The following is a 12315-nucleotide window of genomic DNA, read 5'->3' as shown; positions in this document are numbered from 1 at the left end:
TGACTAGAGCACTCAGCTTGGTCAAAAGCTCGCAATGGGCGCAGAGTGAAGTTCAACAACAGCTACTTTCAATTGACTACGTTCTTTTTCTTTTTTTTCTTTTTTTTTCTCCGTTTCTGCTCCCTGTTTTCACAGCGAATAGTTGCGATCGCCCCTTGCTACGCTTTCGGTTTCGAGGCGGCCCTAAACCACATTTCTACCTCTGCTCGACAATCTCGCCAGAGCCGATCTACACCTAAATAGACCGGCTCAAAGGTTCATTGATATTCCGTTCAATCTTGCAGTCTTGTGGTTTTTTTCTAGAGCTTCAACATGGCGGCCGGTAGCGCTCGCTACGTGCGATACCTCTTGATCGCCTTTTTTGTAAGTTCGACTTTAGACATGGTTGTCTTGAACAACTCGACTGCGAACTTGTACTGACAGCTAACTCACTCGCTCATCAGGTTCTCGCTGTATTCTATTTCGTTTCACACTCTTCTTACGATGTAAGGCCAGATCAGTACCCAGGCGGAAGCGGCGAAATCCAACAGAACCAGCCTGCTACACAACAACCTGCCAAGGTCGACACGTCCAAGGGCGATGCTACGAAGGTGGACACACACAAGGCCGATGATGCTCCTAAGAAAGATCAGACCTCCAACAAACCTGCCATCGGCAAGGTTGACTCTGGCAAGGCAGCTGAGCACCCCATGGCTATGAAGCCTGGGCAGCCCGAATGGGAGGATCTCGTCAACGTGGCACCAGGCCCACGGGTGAACGCAACATTTGTCACGCTTGCCCGTAACTCGGACATTTGGGAGATTGCCGACTCGATCCGCCAGGTCGAGGACCGCTTCAACAAGCGCTACAACTACGATTGGGTCTTCCTGAACGACGCACCTTTTGATGATGAATTTAAAGCCATCACTACTTCCCTCGTCTCGGGCAAGACACACTACGGTGAGATTCCGAAGGAGCATTGGTCGTTCCCTGAGTGGATCGATGAGGCAAAGGCCGCCAAGGTGCGCGAGGACATGAAGGAAAGGAAGATCATCTACGGAGACTCTATCAGCTACCGCCACATGTGTCGCTTCGAGTCGGGCTTCTTCTTCCGCCAGCCGCTTATGATGAACTACGACTACTACTGGCGCGTTGAGCCCAGCGTCAAGCTCTTCTGTGACATCCACTACGACCCCTTCCGCTACATGAAGGAGAACAAAAAGAAGTACAGCTTCGTCCTGAGCTTGTACGAGTACGTCGAGACAATCCCAACCCTTTGGGACAGCACCAAGAAGTTCATGAAGAACCACCCGGAGCACATTGTCGAAGGCAACACCTTGCAGTTCCTGAGTGACGATGGCGGCGAGACCTACAACAAGTGCCACTTTGTACGTATTGCTGAATCTTTCTGGCGCTTTTTCATATTTGCTAACCTCAGCTGTAGTGGTCCAACTTTGAGATTGGCGACCTGAACTGGCTACGCTCCAAGGCCTACATTGACTACTTCGAGTCTCTTGACAAGGATGGCGGTTTCTTCTACGAGCGCTGGGGAGATGCTCCGGTTCACTCTATTGCTGCTGGACTTATGCTCAAGAAAGAGGAGCTTCATTTTTTCAACGATATTGCCTACTGGCACGTCCCATTCACGCACTGCCCCACTGGCGACAAACTCCGCCAAAAGCTCAAGTGCACATGTAACCCCAAGGACAACTTTGACTGGAAGGGTTATTCTTGTGAGTATCAGAGTCCTAGACAAAACCACGCATCGTTTAAACGATTCGGATCCAGCTCTAATACTTCTTGCTTAGGTACTTCGCGTTTCTTCGAGGCCAATGGAATGGAGAAGCCTGAGGGTTGGGAGAAGGAGACTGACTAAAAAGGGTGGGTTTCTAAGACAGGCGCAGATTATAGCTTCGGCGTGGGGGTTGCTACGATAGATTTTGCTTGCATTGAATGGGTTGGCCGCTTAAACGGATTTGTAATGGCATTTTTTGTTCTTTTTCTCGGGGATACAGACCGGTCGATTGATCCAAAACCCAATCTAAAAGCTCAAAGCTGAGCCATGAGTGCTTGACGGCACTGGGACATAAGGCGTATTTGGATGGAAGGCAGCTATGCGTTGATATGGTTCGAGGGGTAAACAGACAATTAAGGAGTTCGCCTATTCATTGCAGTTCCCAAATGAGAATCCAGTTTAACAAGGGATGGTCTTCCGGTTGTCGAGCATATCAGTATTGGAATCTTTCGATGTGTTTTGACAGCATGGTAATTTTTCAGATTGGTCGAAATATAATACACTGATTTTCATTACACAGGCTGCATGTATACCGTTGTACTCGTTATTGAATTTGGTACAACAGCAACCTCCAACATTTGTTACACGCTACTCCAGCTTAAGTGACCGCCTTCTTTGGCTTCTTGGTGCCATATTTGCTCCTGCTTGAGCTACGGCCCGTGACACCAGACTGCAAATGAAGCGCGATGTCAGTAACGAAGGATCACTCATGCAGACCCCCAATTATAAGCCACAGCACAGTATGCAGGTTCGCCGGCTAGAAAGGACGAAGAACCATGAAAAAAAAAAAAAAACTCACCAAGTCACCAGCACCCCTGATCAGATGGTATCGCACACCGGGACAATCCTGACTCCTTCCGCCGCGTACGAAAACGACAGAGTGCTGCTGGATGTTGTGACCCTCGCCAGGAATGTACGCCGTGATTGTTTGGCCGGTTGACAGACGCACACGGGCAGTCTTTCGCTCGCCTGAGTTGGGCTTCTTGGGCCTCGTGATGCCGACCTTGATGCAGACGCCCTTCATGCAGGGGGCGCGGGCGTTGGCAAGAGCAGGCGAGACGGCGTGGCGAGCTCGTTGGGCTTTCCGGCAACCCTGTTGTCGTGCAAATCAAGGCAGACGAAGCTTGTTAGCGGGCATGAGACATGATGAAAAAGCTCGGCATTGAACATTGGGCGTGATTTACCCTAAGAACTTGCATCAGCGTCGCGCATCGTGGTGTCGTGCTCGTGAATGTCCGCCTCGGAATTATGGGCTTCGAGACTGGCTTCGGTGCTACGAATCTAGGAAGAGCAGGCCTCCGGAGGGCCGGCGTAAGTATTTGTCGAAGGAAAGGGGCCGACATTGTGCAAATCTGCCCGCGTGTAGGCTGTATTGCGGTGATCGTTGCAGTTGCCGTCGCGGTTAACTCAATTCTGAACTTTTTGGTTGTACCAAGCAATTGGCCTCCCTGAATCGCAGCTAACTCAGACCCACCCATGCCTCCGGGTGTCAGGGGTGCGGTCTCGGTGGACTGTTTTTCCGCTTTCCGAACGTCACATGGAATTCATGGAGGCCCATCCATCGAATGGCGTATGCCAAGAGCGGCTGGGGAAATTCCACACGCAGTCAAGGCCGGTACCCACCCACACAAGACCTCCCCTGTTCTCTGGCTAGCCTCGGCTGAAGATCTGCAAGTCAGCCAAGGCCGCCGCTTCACCTCGTCGGTGCGGGCGGACCTAAGACGAACTGGCGTTCAGTCTCCGACTTGCACTCTGCATCTACCTGCAACAAACTTCCTTAGATCTGGCAACTAAGGGCAAAAGCTAATTTCTTCGTTGTTTTCTGTGATTCCGCATCTGACTCCCATTTACCCGGAAATCATCATTTGCTTTACTGCGCATCATCAAACACTATTGTTCAATCGTGCAGGCTCACCTACTTACTTTGTTCACATCATGTCGTCGATCGCTCGAGTTGTTCGCCCAGCGGCGATCCGGAGGAGCCAGGCTGCCGCCTTTGCTGCTTTGTCTGCCTCAAGAAGGAGATGTGTTGCTCCGCCAGTCCCTAGCATGCAGCGGTAGGTTCCGCACATATCAAACTCCATCAAACTACGTTATGCTGAACAGTAGTTTCTTTCAGTCTCGCCCGTACCTTCTCCAGCAGCCCCGCCCGCCGCTTCGACCTACATGACCTCACACCTACACCCATCACGCACCTTTCCGAGACCGAGGTGGCAATGCAGGAAGCGGTTTCCAAGTTCGCCAATGATGTGGTCCTCCCCAAGGTGCGGGAAATGGACGAGGCCGAGACCATGGACCCCTCAATTGTCGAGCAGCTGTTCGAGCAGGGCCTGATGGGTGTCGAGATCCCCGAGGAGTACGGCGGCGCTGGGATGAACTTTACTTCTGCCATCGTTGGAATCGAGGAGCTGGCGCGTGTCGACCCCTCCGTCTCCGTTCTGGTCGACGTCCACAACACACTCGTAAACACGGCCATCATCAAGTGGGGCTCTGCCGAGCTAAAGAAGCGATTCCTCCCGCGCCTGGCTACCGAGACTGTCGGATCCTTCTGTCTGAGCGAGCCGGTGAGCGGATCGGATGCATTTGCGCTCGCAACCAAGGCTACCGAGACGAGTGATGGATTCAAGATCTCGGGCAGCAAGATGTGGATCACCAACTCGATGGAGGCAGAGTTCTTTATTGTCTTTGCAAACCTAGACCCTGCCAAGGGTTACAAGGGTATCACCGCTTTCGTAGTGGAGAAGGGCACCAAGGGCTTCAGCATCGCCAAGAAGGAGAAGAAGTTGGGCATCCGAGCCAGCAGCACTTGCGTGATCAACTTTGATGACGTAGAGATCCCCAAGGAGAACTTGCTTGGTGAGAAGGGTGCCGGTTACAAGTATGCCATAGGACTACTGAACGAGGGCAGGATAGGCATTGCTGCGCAGATGACTGGACTTGCTCTGGGTGCTTGGGAGAATGCAGCAAGGTGAGTCGCTCTTTACACTACAACTTTGATGATTCCACCCACCAAACCTCATTCAACTGACATTTTGTTCTTTTTTCCAAGGTACTGCTGGAACGACCGCAAGCAATTCGGCCAACTGATTGGCGAGTTCCAGGGCATGCAGCACCAAATGGCGCAGTCCTATGTGGAGATTGCCGCGGCGCGGGCGCTGGTGTATAACGCTGCGCGCAAGAAGGAGGCCGGAGAGGACTTTGTTCGCGACGCCGCGATGGCCAAGTTGTACGCGTCTCAGGTTGCAGGTCGCGTCAGCGGCCTGGCTGTTGAATGGATGGGCGGTATGGGTTTCGTGCGCGAGGGACTGGCCGAGAAATTCTTCCGCGACAGCAAGATCGGCGCCATCTACGAGGGAACGAGCAACATCCAGCTCAACACTATTGCAAAATCTCTGCAGAAGGAGTACACCTCTTAGATTAATGAAATTGTTTGGTTTGGATGAGGGATGGCAGAGTTCTTTTGGGGTAAAAATGTCTTTTGCCAGATCATCGAGTTAGACCTAGATGCCAAATTCCCAGTTTCAATGTTCGGATTTTTTTTTTCTCACCTTTATGTAACTTGGCCTGACTGAGAAATGAACACAATAAAGTCTTCTTCAAGTGGGAAGCCGGGAAGCTATGCGCCTGTCTTTTGATCTGCTGACCATGTTAAAAATCATCCTATCCTGATGTTTGGCTTGTATGTACGTTTTGAATCACCGCGAGTCTCTTTATTTAATTCTTATTTTTTATTTTTATTTTTTCCCTTTAGATTTTCTAGTCAAGTCTCTGTTAAATGCCTCTGCATCCGAAGTCCCTTGAGGATTACTTGACATCAGCCAGTGAAAGCTGCAGAGCATACTGTGAGTCTATTTGACACTAAAGGTAGCATACATATTTAATCGGGGTTTATAATTCATACCAAGCGTCCGAGAGTGGCCAGGGGGAGTTGAGACCGGCGGCGGGTTACCATAGGGCTGAGATGGATGTTTGCCAGCGAATAGTGCTAGGTTATTGAATAAGGTAACCTCGATGCGCTAACCTGCTGCATGATCACCCCCGATGACATACAGATACTCAAAACACACCCAAGGCACCCACGGCGGCACACCGGCGAGATCGACAACAGCGTGTCGCAACCAATCCAGGCTAGATTAGACTATGCACCTGATTTACCTCATGATCTTCATGGATGTTGCAAAGTTCCTCAAATTTCAACAATCTCCAGATAAGAACCATTTCTTAGGCTCAGGGGCCTGGAGATCGGTTGTAAGCATTGCCCAAGTTTGATGCTGGTCTGAGTGCAGAACCTTGCATGTTCCGTCTATGGGTAATGCTTGGTTGTCGGGAGCTAGACTGACCACTACCTTACCTCTAAGTTTTATTCCGAAGCAACGTCATTGTTCCTGGGCAAAACATCCTTCGGACCCAGCAAAATGGTTTTGTTTGCGCGGCTGCATTTGAATGTCCCTGGGGATGGAAAATAAGCACAGTCATTATTACTGTTGAAATTACCCAGAAATTTAGTATAGTTGTTAATTATTATTTTTTTAAAAAAATAAAAAATTGGCCTTTGTCCAAGGTCTGCTGAGGTGGTCTTAGTAGTAGCACCGTAGCACTCGGGCCGATACGTCGAAGCAACAAGTGACTGACCCCACGCCTACTCCGTTCCGTAGGACTGAAAGTGGTGGGGCGAAGTCCTACCCGTGGTGGGGGTGGACAGTTGATGCACAGTGACACAAAGATTCGCAGCGGATTTTCCAAGCATGGCCAAGCCTCGATTGTGGTTGCTATTGCTACTTCGTATAACCCATCGACGGCTGCCCAACATTCCGGTTGAGAAACCCACCTTGGGAACGTACAACAAGAAATAATTGCTGAAGGGAGGCGAAACTGGGCCAGGGCAAGCTCCGGTTCAAACCTCCAGTTTTTCCTCCATAGTACCTTATTTCCTTGCTGCCTCCGTCTTAGCCAAAGCCTCGCTCTTTAACTTTGGTATTTTCTTTCGGTACATACCGTACATGGGAGCCCAGAGAGGAGACTGAGAACCTTAATATTATCAACACTTTCGCCTTGGACACTGGGCTGATGCGGTTCAGCTTGGTCAGGAACTGGTGAATTAAATCCTCCATTACTCAGGTACATTACCTACCTACTTTTTCTAACCTGGTACCTACATAGGTAATCTAAGGTTGCCTGCTTCCTGTCAAAAGCTCTTCCGACAATCAGTAACACTGCAACAGAGCGTCTGCAATTGCTTACCACAGCAACCATTCTTGTCAGTCCGAAACAAATTATCCCGTCCTGTCCTCATGGAATGGTTGGTTATGTTCCATTGGTCCGACTGTCCATCCCACCTCGCTATCACTGGTTTATGTTTATTTTTTTGCTTCCTTTCGTATTTTTCATTCTCCTTTTCTTTTTCTCTCTCTATTTTTTTTTTGTCCAGTCCACTTACTTGCTGCTCCTTTCCTTGGACCTTGGATGGCTTTTACTGGCAAAAACCCCGCCCTGTTACCTACCCCAGTCAGTCCACGGGCTCCACTACATAATTAACGCCGAACGTGGACTTGCTGCCCAAATGTGCCCTCCGTCTGCAATTGTGCGTCTGACACTTGACTGACGACTTGCTGGCTCCTCAGAACCAGTCCTCCAACTCCCCAGTATTTTCAGCCGTCACCATTTCTACAACGCGAGGCTTCTGCCGTGTGTCGCGTGTTGAGCGGGGGCAAACAGATTAGCTCTGTATAGACTTGCTCAGAAGCAACCCTGTCACAGCAAACCGGCGCGCAATTTCTAACCACAACAACCCCGCGGTTTCATTGTAGCGCTGACGCCATTGTTCGGCCTGGGTTCTCCCTCAATACTTGGCTCATTCAAGGTTGGGGCTGACTGACTGCTTAAACTATACGCAGTTCACAGCAGACGCCCCAAGACATTGCAGGTCTTGGGAAATTTTATTCAATTGAACATTTGCGAGATCCGGAACCGACGGTGCTTTGACCTGAGCTGCACAACCAAATTCCGGTTGGAGCAGAAGCTCCGTTATTGAAACCCCACCCTTTACTCTTCCCCGCGACCGACCGCACTGCAGTTGGCGCCAACCGTGACCAAGACGAGAAGCCCTCGCACAACTCTCGAGCAGCCAAAATAAACGCCCGTCTCGACTTTTTCGAGACAGGCCTCCAAAATCTGCAGCCATGGATGACAGGATACAAGACATCTACAAAAAGATCGAGCGCGAGAAAGCTCTGATCAATGCTGCCAACTTGATGCGACAGCAGACCAACAATGATGCCGTCCGATCCAAGCTCGACACCCAGATGCGCGAGGGCCGCCGCAACCTCGAGTTCTTTGAAAACACACTGCGGGAAATGCAGATGCGCAGTATGGGTCAAGGAATGGACAACCTTAGCATCGGCGGCTCCACCATTGCCGCCAGCGCCTCCTCTTCGTCCCGCCCGCGAAGTGCCGTCGAGGAAGATGGCCCCATGCCTCCTCCTAAGGATGGGGGATATGGCGCTGGTAGTGACGGTTATGGCCAAGCGCAGTACAGTCAGATCGGCGAGCATGGCGATCTGATGCCGCCGCGAGGTCCTTTCGCCAACCAAGGCCCTGGGAGCCATATACCAAAAACGCGACCAAACTTTACAAAGCTGGGTGAGTCGATAGGGTGACACAACTGGCTGCAATCTCAACATCAAAAGATTCCCTAGCTAACATGTACATCTTCTATAATGGCAGATCTAATCAAATACGACACTGCATACCTCGGTCCCCGGATCCAGCTCATGCTGTCGCAAATTCAGTTCAAGCTCAATGTTGAGGAACAGTACCTGAAAGGTATCGAAAAGATGGTACAGCTGTATCAGATGGAAGGTGATAAGAAGAGCAGAGCCGACGCAGCCGCCCGTCGGGTTGAGAGCAAGCAAAAAATCGTACTTTTGAAACAGGCTTTGCGAAGATACGAGGAATTGCACATAGACATTGACTCGGGAGATTCACCGGATGGTAGGTTTCCGGCGCGGGACAGCCACTTGCTCCTTTTGACTCAGCTACAGTACCTGCTAACGCTTGTTACTCTCCCACAGATGATAGTATCAACATGCCCAACCTGCGGAAGCCCCTTACTGGTCAACTATCGATTCGGGTCATTGCCATCAAAGATGTCGACCACGCTCCCACAGGACGCTTTGCCCGAGGCCCTGACACTTTCGTGGCAATCAAGGTGGAGGACAATATCGCTGCCCGTACTAGAGTATCTCGAACAGACAGGTGGGAGAACGAGTATCACAACGTAGAGGTCGACAAGGCAAATGAAATTGAGCTCACCGTTTACGACAAACCTGGAGAGCACGCAATTCCCATCGGGATGCTCTGGGTCAGAATATCCGATATCGCTGAAGAGCTGCGCAGGAAGAAGATCGAAGCGGAAACTAATAGTCTGGGCTGGGTGTCAGCGGACCGGATGGGCGATGTGAACAACCCTGCTACCAGAATCCCGCCTCCACAATTTCCGATGAATCCTCAACAGCAGCAGCCTGGTGGCCTGCCAGTATCCCCTGGCCTCCAAGGCCAGCAGCAAGGGTACGGCCAGCCGGGGGAGCCGCAGCAACCAGGTCAGCAAGGTCAGATGGGACAGGTTCAGGAACCTATTACAGGCTGGTTTAACCTCGAGCCCACGGGCTCCATCCAGCTGAGCCTGAACTTTTTCAAGCAGAGCAAGGACCGTCGCCCAGTGGATTTGGGTCTTGGACGCAAGGGCGCCATCCGTCAACGCAAGGAGGAGGTTCACGAAATGTATGGACACAAGTTTGTGGAACGCCAGTTCTACAACATTATGCGCTGTGCGCTCTGTGGGGATTTCCTCAAGGGCGGATCGGGGATGCAGTGCGAGGATTGCAAGTACACTTGCCATATCAAGTGCTACACGAGCGTGGTCACCAAATGCATCAGCAAATCCAATGCTGAGACTGATCCGGACGAGGAGAAGATCAACCACAGGATTCCCCACAGATTCGTGGCTTTCTCTAACCTGACTGCAAACTGGTGCTGTCACTGCGGTTACCTATTGCCATTCGGGAAGAAGAACTGCAGGAAATGCAGCGAGTGTCAAATGGCGGCCCATGCCGGCTGTGTACACCTGGTTCCGGACTTTTGCGGTATGTCGATGGCTGTCGCAAACCAGATTCTCGAGGGCATCAGGTCTCAGAAACAACGCCAGCAAAAGGCTAGCTCTATGAGCGACCGTACTTTGCGCAGTGGAAAAATGAGCCCGCCTGGCTCCGGGCACGCCCCGTCGGCATCGTTCTCTCAGGGAATGGGATCAAGCTACGGTCAGGCATCTCCTGAAGCTACAGAAGCTGCCAAATTCATGTACTCTAGCCAAACGTCGCCTCAGCGGATCACTTCCCCAGATAGGACGTCAACCTCTTCCCAAGCTGCGGCTGCGGCAACGGCTGCTATGACCGGTCTGCCGGGAGCCATGTCTTCTCAGCATGGACGGCAAGGACAGCAGCCGGTTACTGACTACGGTTCGGCCAGCGGGGGCCGCTATGGTTCATATGGTCCACATGATGACCCATACGCACAACCGCAGCAATCACCACCGCCGCAACAGCAAGCGGGGTACGGGCAGCCCCAGCAGCGAAAGTACAATCCTGCGGACTACGCTAATATCAGCGGGGGATACGGCAGCCAGCCGCAGATGGCTCAGCAGCAGCAACAAGCTCGACCCCAACAGCAGCAGCAACAGCCGATGTACTCTCCCCAGCAACACGCTTCACAAGCTCAGCAGCCTCTGTCACCTGTCAAGCAGCAGCATCAGGAACAACAAATCATCTCGCCGACTGCCGGAACCGTCATTCCGACATCTGCGAAGAGGCCTCTTCCTTCAGCTACGGATCCAGGTACAGGCCAGCGTATCGGGCTTGACCACTTCAACTTCTTGGCTGTACTTGGCAAGGGCAATTTCGGCAAGGTAATGCTTGCAGAATCCAAGAAAACTAGGAAGCTCTATGCTATCAAAGTTCTCAAGAAAGAGTTTATCATCGAAAATGACGAAGTCGAGAGCATTCGTTCGGAGAAGCGGGTGTTCCTCATCGCCAACCGGGAACGGCATCCGTTCCTCACCAACCTACACGCCTGCTTCCAGACTGAGACGCGTGTATACTTCGTGGAAGAATACATTAGTGGTGGAGATTTGATGTTGCACATCCAACGAGGCCAGTTTGGCACTCGTAGGGCCCAGTAAGTATACGAAACCGCGGTGGCTCCTGCCACAGCCTGGGAATGTTCACTGACATTTCATAGGTTCTATGCTGCCGAAGTTTGCTTGGCTCTCAAGTACTTCCACGAGAACGGTGTCATCTACCGCGATCTCAAGCTTGACAACATTCTTCTCACTCTTGACGGTCACATCAAGATCGCCGACTATGGTCTTTGCAAGGAAGACATGTGGTACGGCTCTACCACGAGCACGTTCTGCGGTACCCCCGAGTTTATGGCGCCAGAGGTAAGAAAAATAAGAGTTTTGAGTCAGTTGACGAGTGACTAATGTGTGTGCGCAGATTTTGCTTGATAAGAAGTATGGTCGAGCAGTCGACTGGTGGGCGTTTGGCGTTTTGATCTACCAGATGCTTCTTCAACAGTCGCCTTTCAGAGGTGAAGATGAAGATGAGATCTACGACGCCATTCTGGCTGACGAGCCGCTGTATCCTATTCACATGCCGCGCGACTCTGTTTCGATCCTGCAGAAGCTGCTTACCAGGGAACCAGACCAGCGTCTGGGAAGTGGACCGACTGATGCCCAGGAGGTCATGTCGCAGCCCTTCTTCCGCAACATAGTCTGGGATGACATTTATCACAAACGCGTGGCGCCACCTTTCCTGCCACAGATCAAGAGTGCCACGGACACGAGTAACTTTGACTCAGAGTTTACTAGTGTTACGCCTGTCCTGACACCAGTTCAATCGGGTAAGTTTTCACAGCCATTTGATAAGAACTGTTTTCCCATCAGCAGCTAACTTAGGATTGTCTCGATACAGTATTGTCCCAGGCCATGCAGGAGGAGTTCCGTGGCTTTTCATACACAGCAGACTTTGACTGAGATTGTTCATGAAATCTGCATCAAACTTTACCTGGTCGGCTTAAGAGACGGTCAACGTCATGACCACAGGGCGTCACATGCAGGAATAGATAATCCAGTCGGATATTCGATAGCATGTCGACACGGAGCCGTTACCAAGGTTTTCTGAGTGGTTGATTGAATCTGCAGGGAATCCAAGCGATTCACGAAAGGAATCTTGGATTACCTTCAGCAACGATTGAACATGTATCTGCTTGGAAGATCAGAACCAGAATTCGCGAAGATACCTAGGTATTCGCGGCTACTGGTTGACTGGATCAGCTTTTAGGGGACGGATAGGAGATGTTCGTCGAGCCATAACTTTTGCGTACTACTTCTCAGTATACCCCCTCACTCGTTTTTACCAATAGCGGACGAGTGGCATTGATAGATGGTAATAATACAAAGCGAGGTATGAGTGTTGAGCTGGACAGCA

The 12315-nt window shown here is 51.2% G+C and overlaps 4 protein-coding genes across 4 annotated transcripts; 3 read left to right on the top strand and 1 right to left on the bottom strand.

Annotated features, from left to right (window-relative positions):
* The first annotated feature begins 25 nt into the window (after positions 1-25).
* Positions 26-2173, top strand: PgNI_07257 (uncharacterized protein). Its single transcript, XM_031127272.1, has 4 exons — positions 26-363; positions 444-1367; positions 1424-1712; positions 1788-2173. The coding sequence occupies exons 1-4, from the start codon at positions 313-315 to the stop codon at positions 1853-1855; spliced, it is 1332 nt and encodes a 443-aa protein (XP_030980704.1). The 5' UTR covers positions 26-312; the 3' UTR covers positions 1856-2173.
* Positions 2174-2227: 54 nt separating this feature from the next.
* On the bottom strand, positions 2228-3199 carry PgNI_07256 (uncharacterized protein). Its single transcript, XM_031127271.1, has 3 exons — positions 2959-3199; positions 2574-2867; positions 2228-2444 (listed from the first exon to the last, which is right to left on the bottom strand). The coding sequence occupies exons 1-3, from the start codon at positions 3115-3117 to the stop codon at positions 2373-2375; spliced, it is 525 nt and encodes a 174-aa protein (XP_030980705.1). The 5' UTR covers positions 3118-3199; the 3' UTR covers positions 2228-2372.
* Positions 3200-3482: 283 nt separating this feature from the next.
* On the top strand, positions 3483-5387 carry PgNI_07255 (uncharacterized protein). The gene is made up of 3 exons (XM_031127270.1): positions 3483-3831; positions 3894-4742; positions 4824-5387. The coding sequence occupies exons 1-3, from the start codon at positions 3710-3712 to the stop codon at positions 5188-5190; spliced, it is 1338 nt and encodes a 445-aa protein (XP_030980706.1). The 5' UTR covers positions 3483-3709; the 3' UTR covers positions 5191-5387.
* Positions 5388-6625: 1238 nt separating this feature from the next.
* Positions 6626-12304, top strand: PgNI_07254 (uncharacterized protein). Its single transcript, XM_031127269.1, has 8 exons — positions 6626-6867; positions 6935-7073; positions 7396-8413; positions 8498-8764; positions 8845-11002; positions 11066-11267; positions 11323-11728; positions 11800-12304. Exons 3-8 carry the CDS (start codon positions 7954-7956, stop codon positions 11859-11861), a joined length of 3555 nt encoding a protein of 1184 aa, XP_030980707.1. The 5' UTR covers positions 6626-6867; positions 6935-7073; positions 7396-7953; the 3' UTR covers positions 11862-12304.
* The last annotated feature ends 11 nt before the right edge of the window (positions 12305-12315 follow it).

Source organism: Pyricularia grisea (genome assembly GCF_004355905.1).
Source record: "Pyricularia grisea strain NI907 chromosome Unknown Pyricularia_grisea_NI907_Scaffold_4, whole genome shotgun sequence".
In the NCBI taxonomy this organism is placed as follows: Eukaryota; Fungi; Ascomycota; class Sordariomycetes; order Magnaporthales; family Pyriculariaceae; genus Pyricularia; species Pyricularia grisea.
Note: the sequence above shows the minus strand (reverse complement) of the source record. Positions and strands in the feature narration are given on the sequence as shown.

Bases quoted from the DNA above. Each gene is read 5' to 3' on its own strand.
- PgNI_07257 (XM_031127272.1), top strand. From the start codon at position 313: ATGGCGGCCGGTAGCGCTCGCTACGTGCGATACCTCTTGATCGCCTTT. The intron at 364-443 runs GTAAGTTCGACT...CTCGCTCATCAG, and splicing joins ACCTCTTGATCGCCTTTTTT to GTTCTCGCTGTATTCTATTT. The intron at 1,713-1,787 runs GTGAGTATCAGA...CTTCTTGCTTAG, and splicing joins TGACTGGAAGGGTTATTCTT to GTACTTCGCGTTTCTTCGAG.
- PgNI_07256 (XM_031127271.1), bottom strand. From the start codon at position 3,117: ATGTCGGCCCCTTTCCTTCGACAAATACTTACGCCGGCCCTCCGGAGG. The intron at 2,868-2,958 runs GTAAATCACGCC...GCACGACAACAG, and splicing joins CGCTGATGCAAGTTCTTAGG to GGTTGCCGGAAAGCCCAACG. The intron at 2,445-2,573 runs GTGAGTTTTTTT...CTTCATTTGCAG, and splicing joins TCAGGGGTGCTGGTGACTTG to TCTGGTGTCACGGGCCGTAG.
- PgNI_07255 (XM_031127270.1), top strand. From the start codon at position 3,710: ATGTCGTCGATCGCTCGAGTTGTTCGCCCAGCGGCGATCCGGAGGAGC. The intron at 3,832-3,893 runs GTAGGTTCCGCA...AGTTTCTTTCAG, and splicing joins CCAGTCCCTAGCATGCAGCG to TCTCGCCCGTACCTTCTCCA. The intron at 4,743-4,823 runs GTGAGTCGCTCT...CTTTTTTCCAAG, and splicing joins GCTTGGGAGAATGCAGCAAG to GTACTGCTGGAACGACCGCA.
- PgNI_07254 (XM_031127269.1), top strand. From the start codon at position 7,954: ATGGATGACAGGATACAAGACATCTACAAAAAGATCGAGCGCGAGAAA. The intron at 8,765-8,844 runs GTAGGTTTCCGG...ACTCTCCCACAG, and splicing joins CTCGGGAGATTCACCGGATG to ATGATAGTATCAACATGCCC. The intron at 11,003-11,065 runs GTAAGTATACGA...GACATTTCATAG, and splicing joins TTTGGCACTCGTAGGGCCCA to GTTCTATGCTGCCGAAGTTT.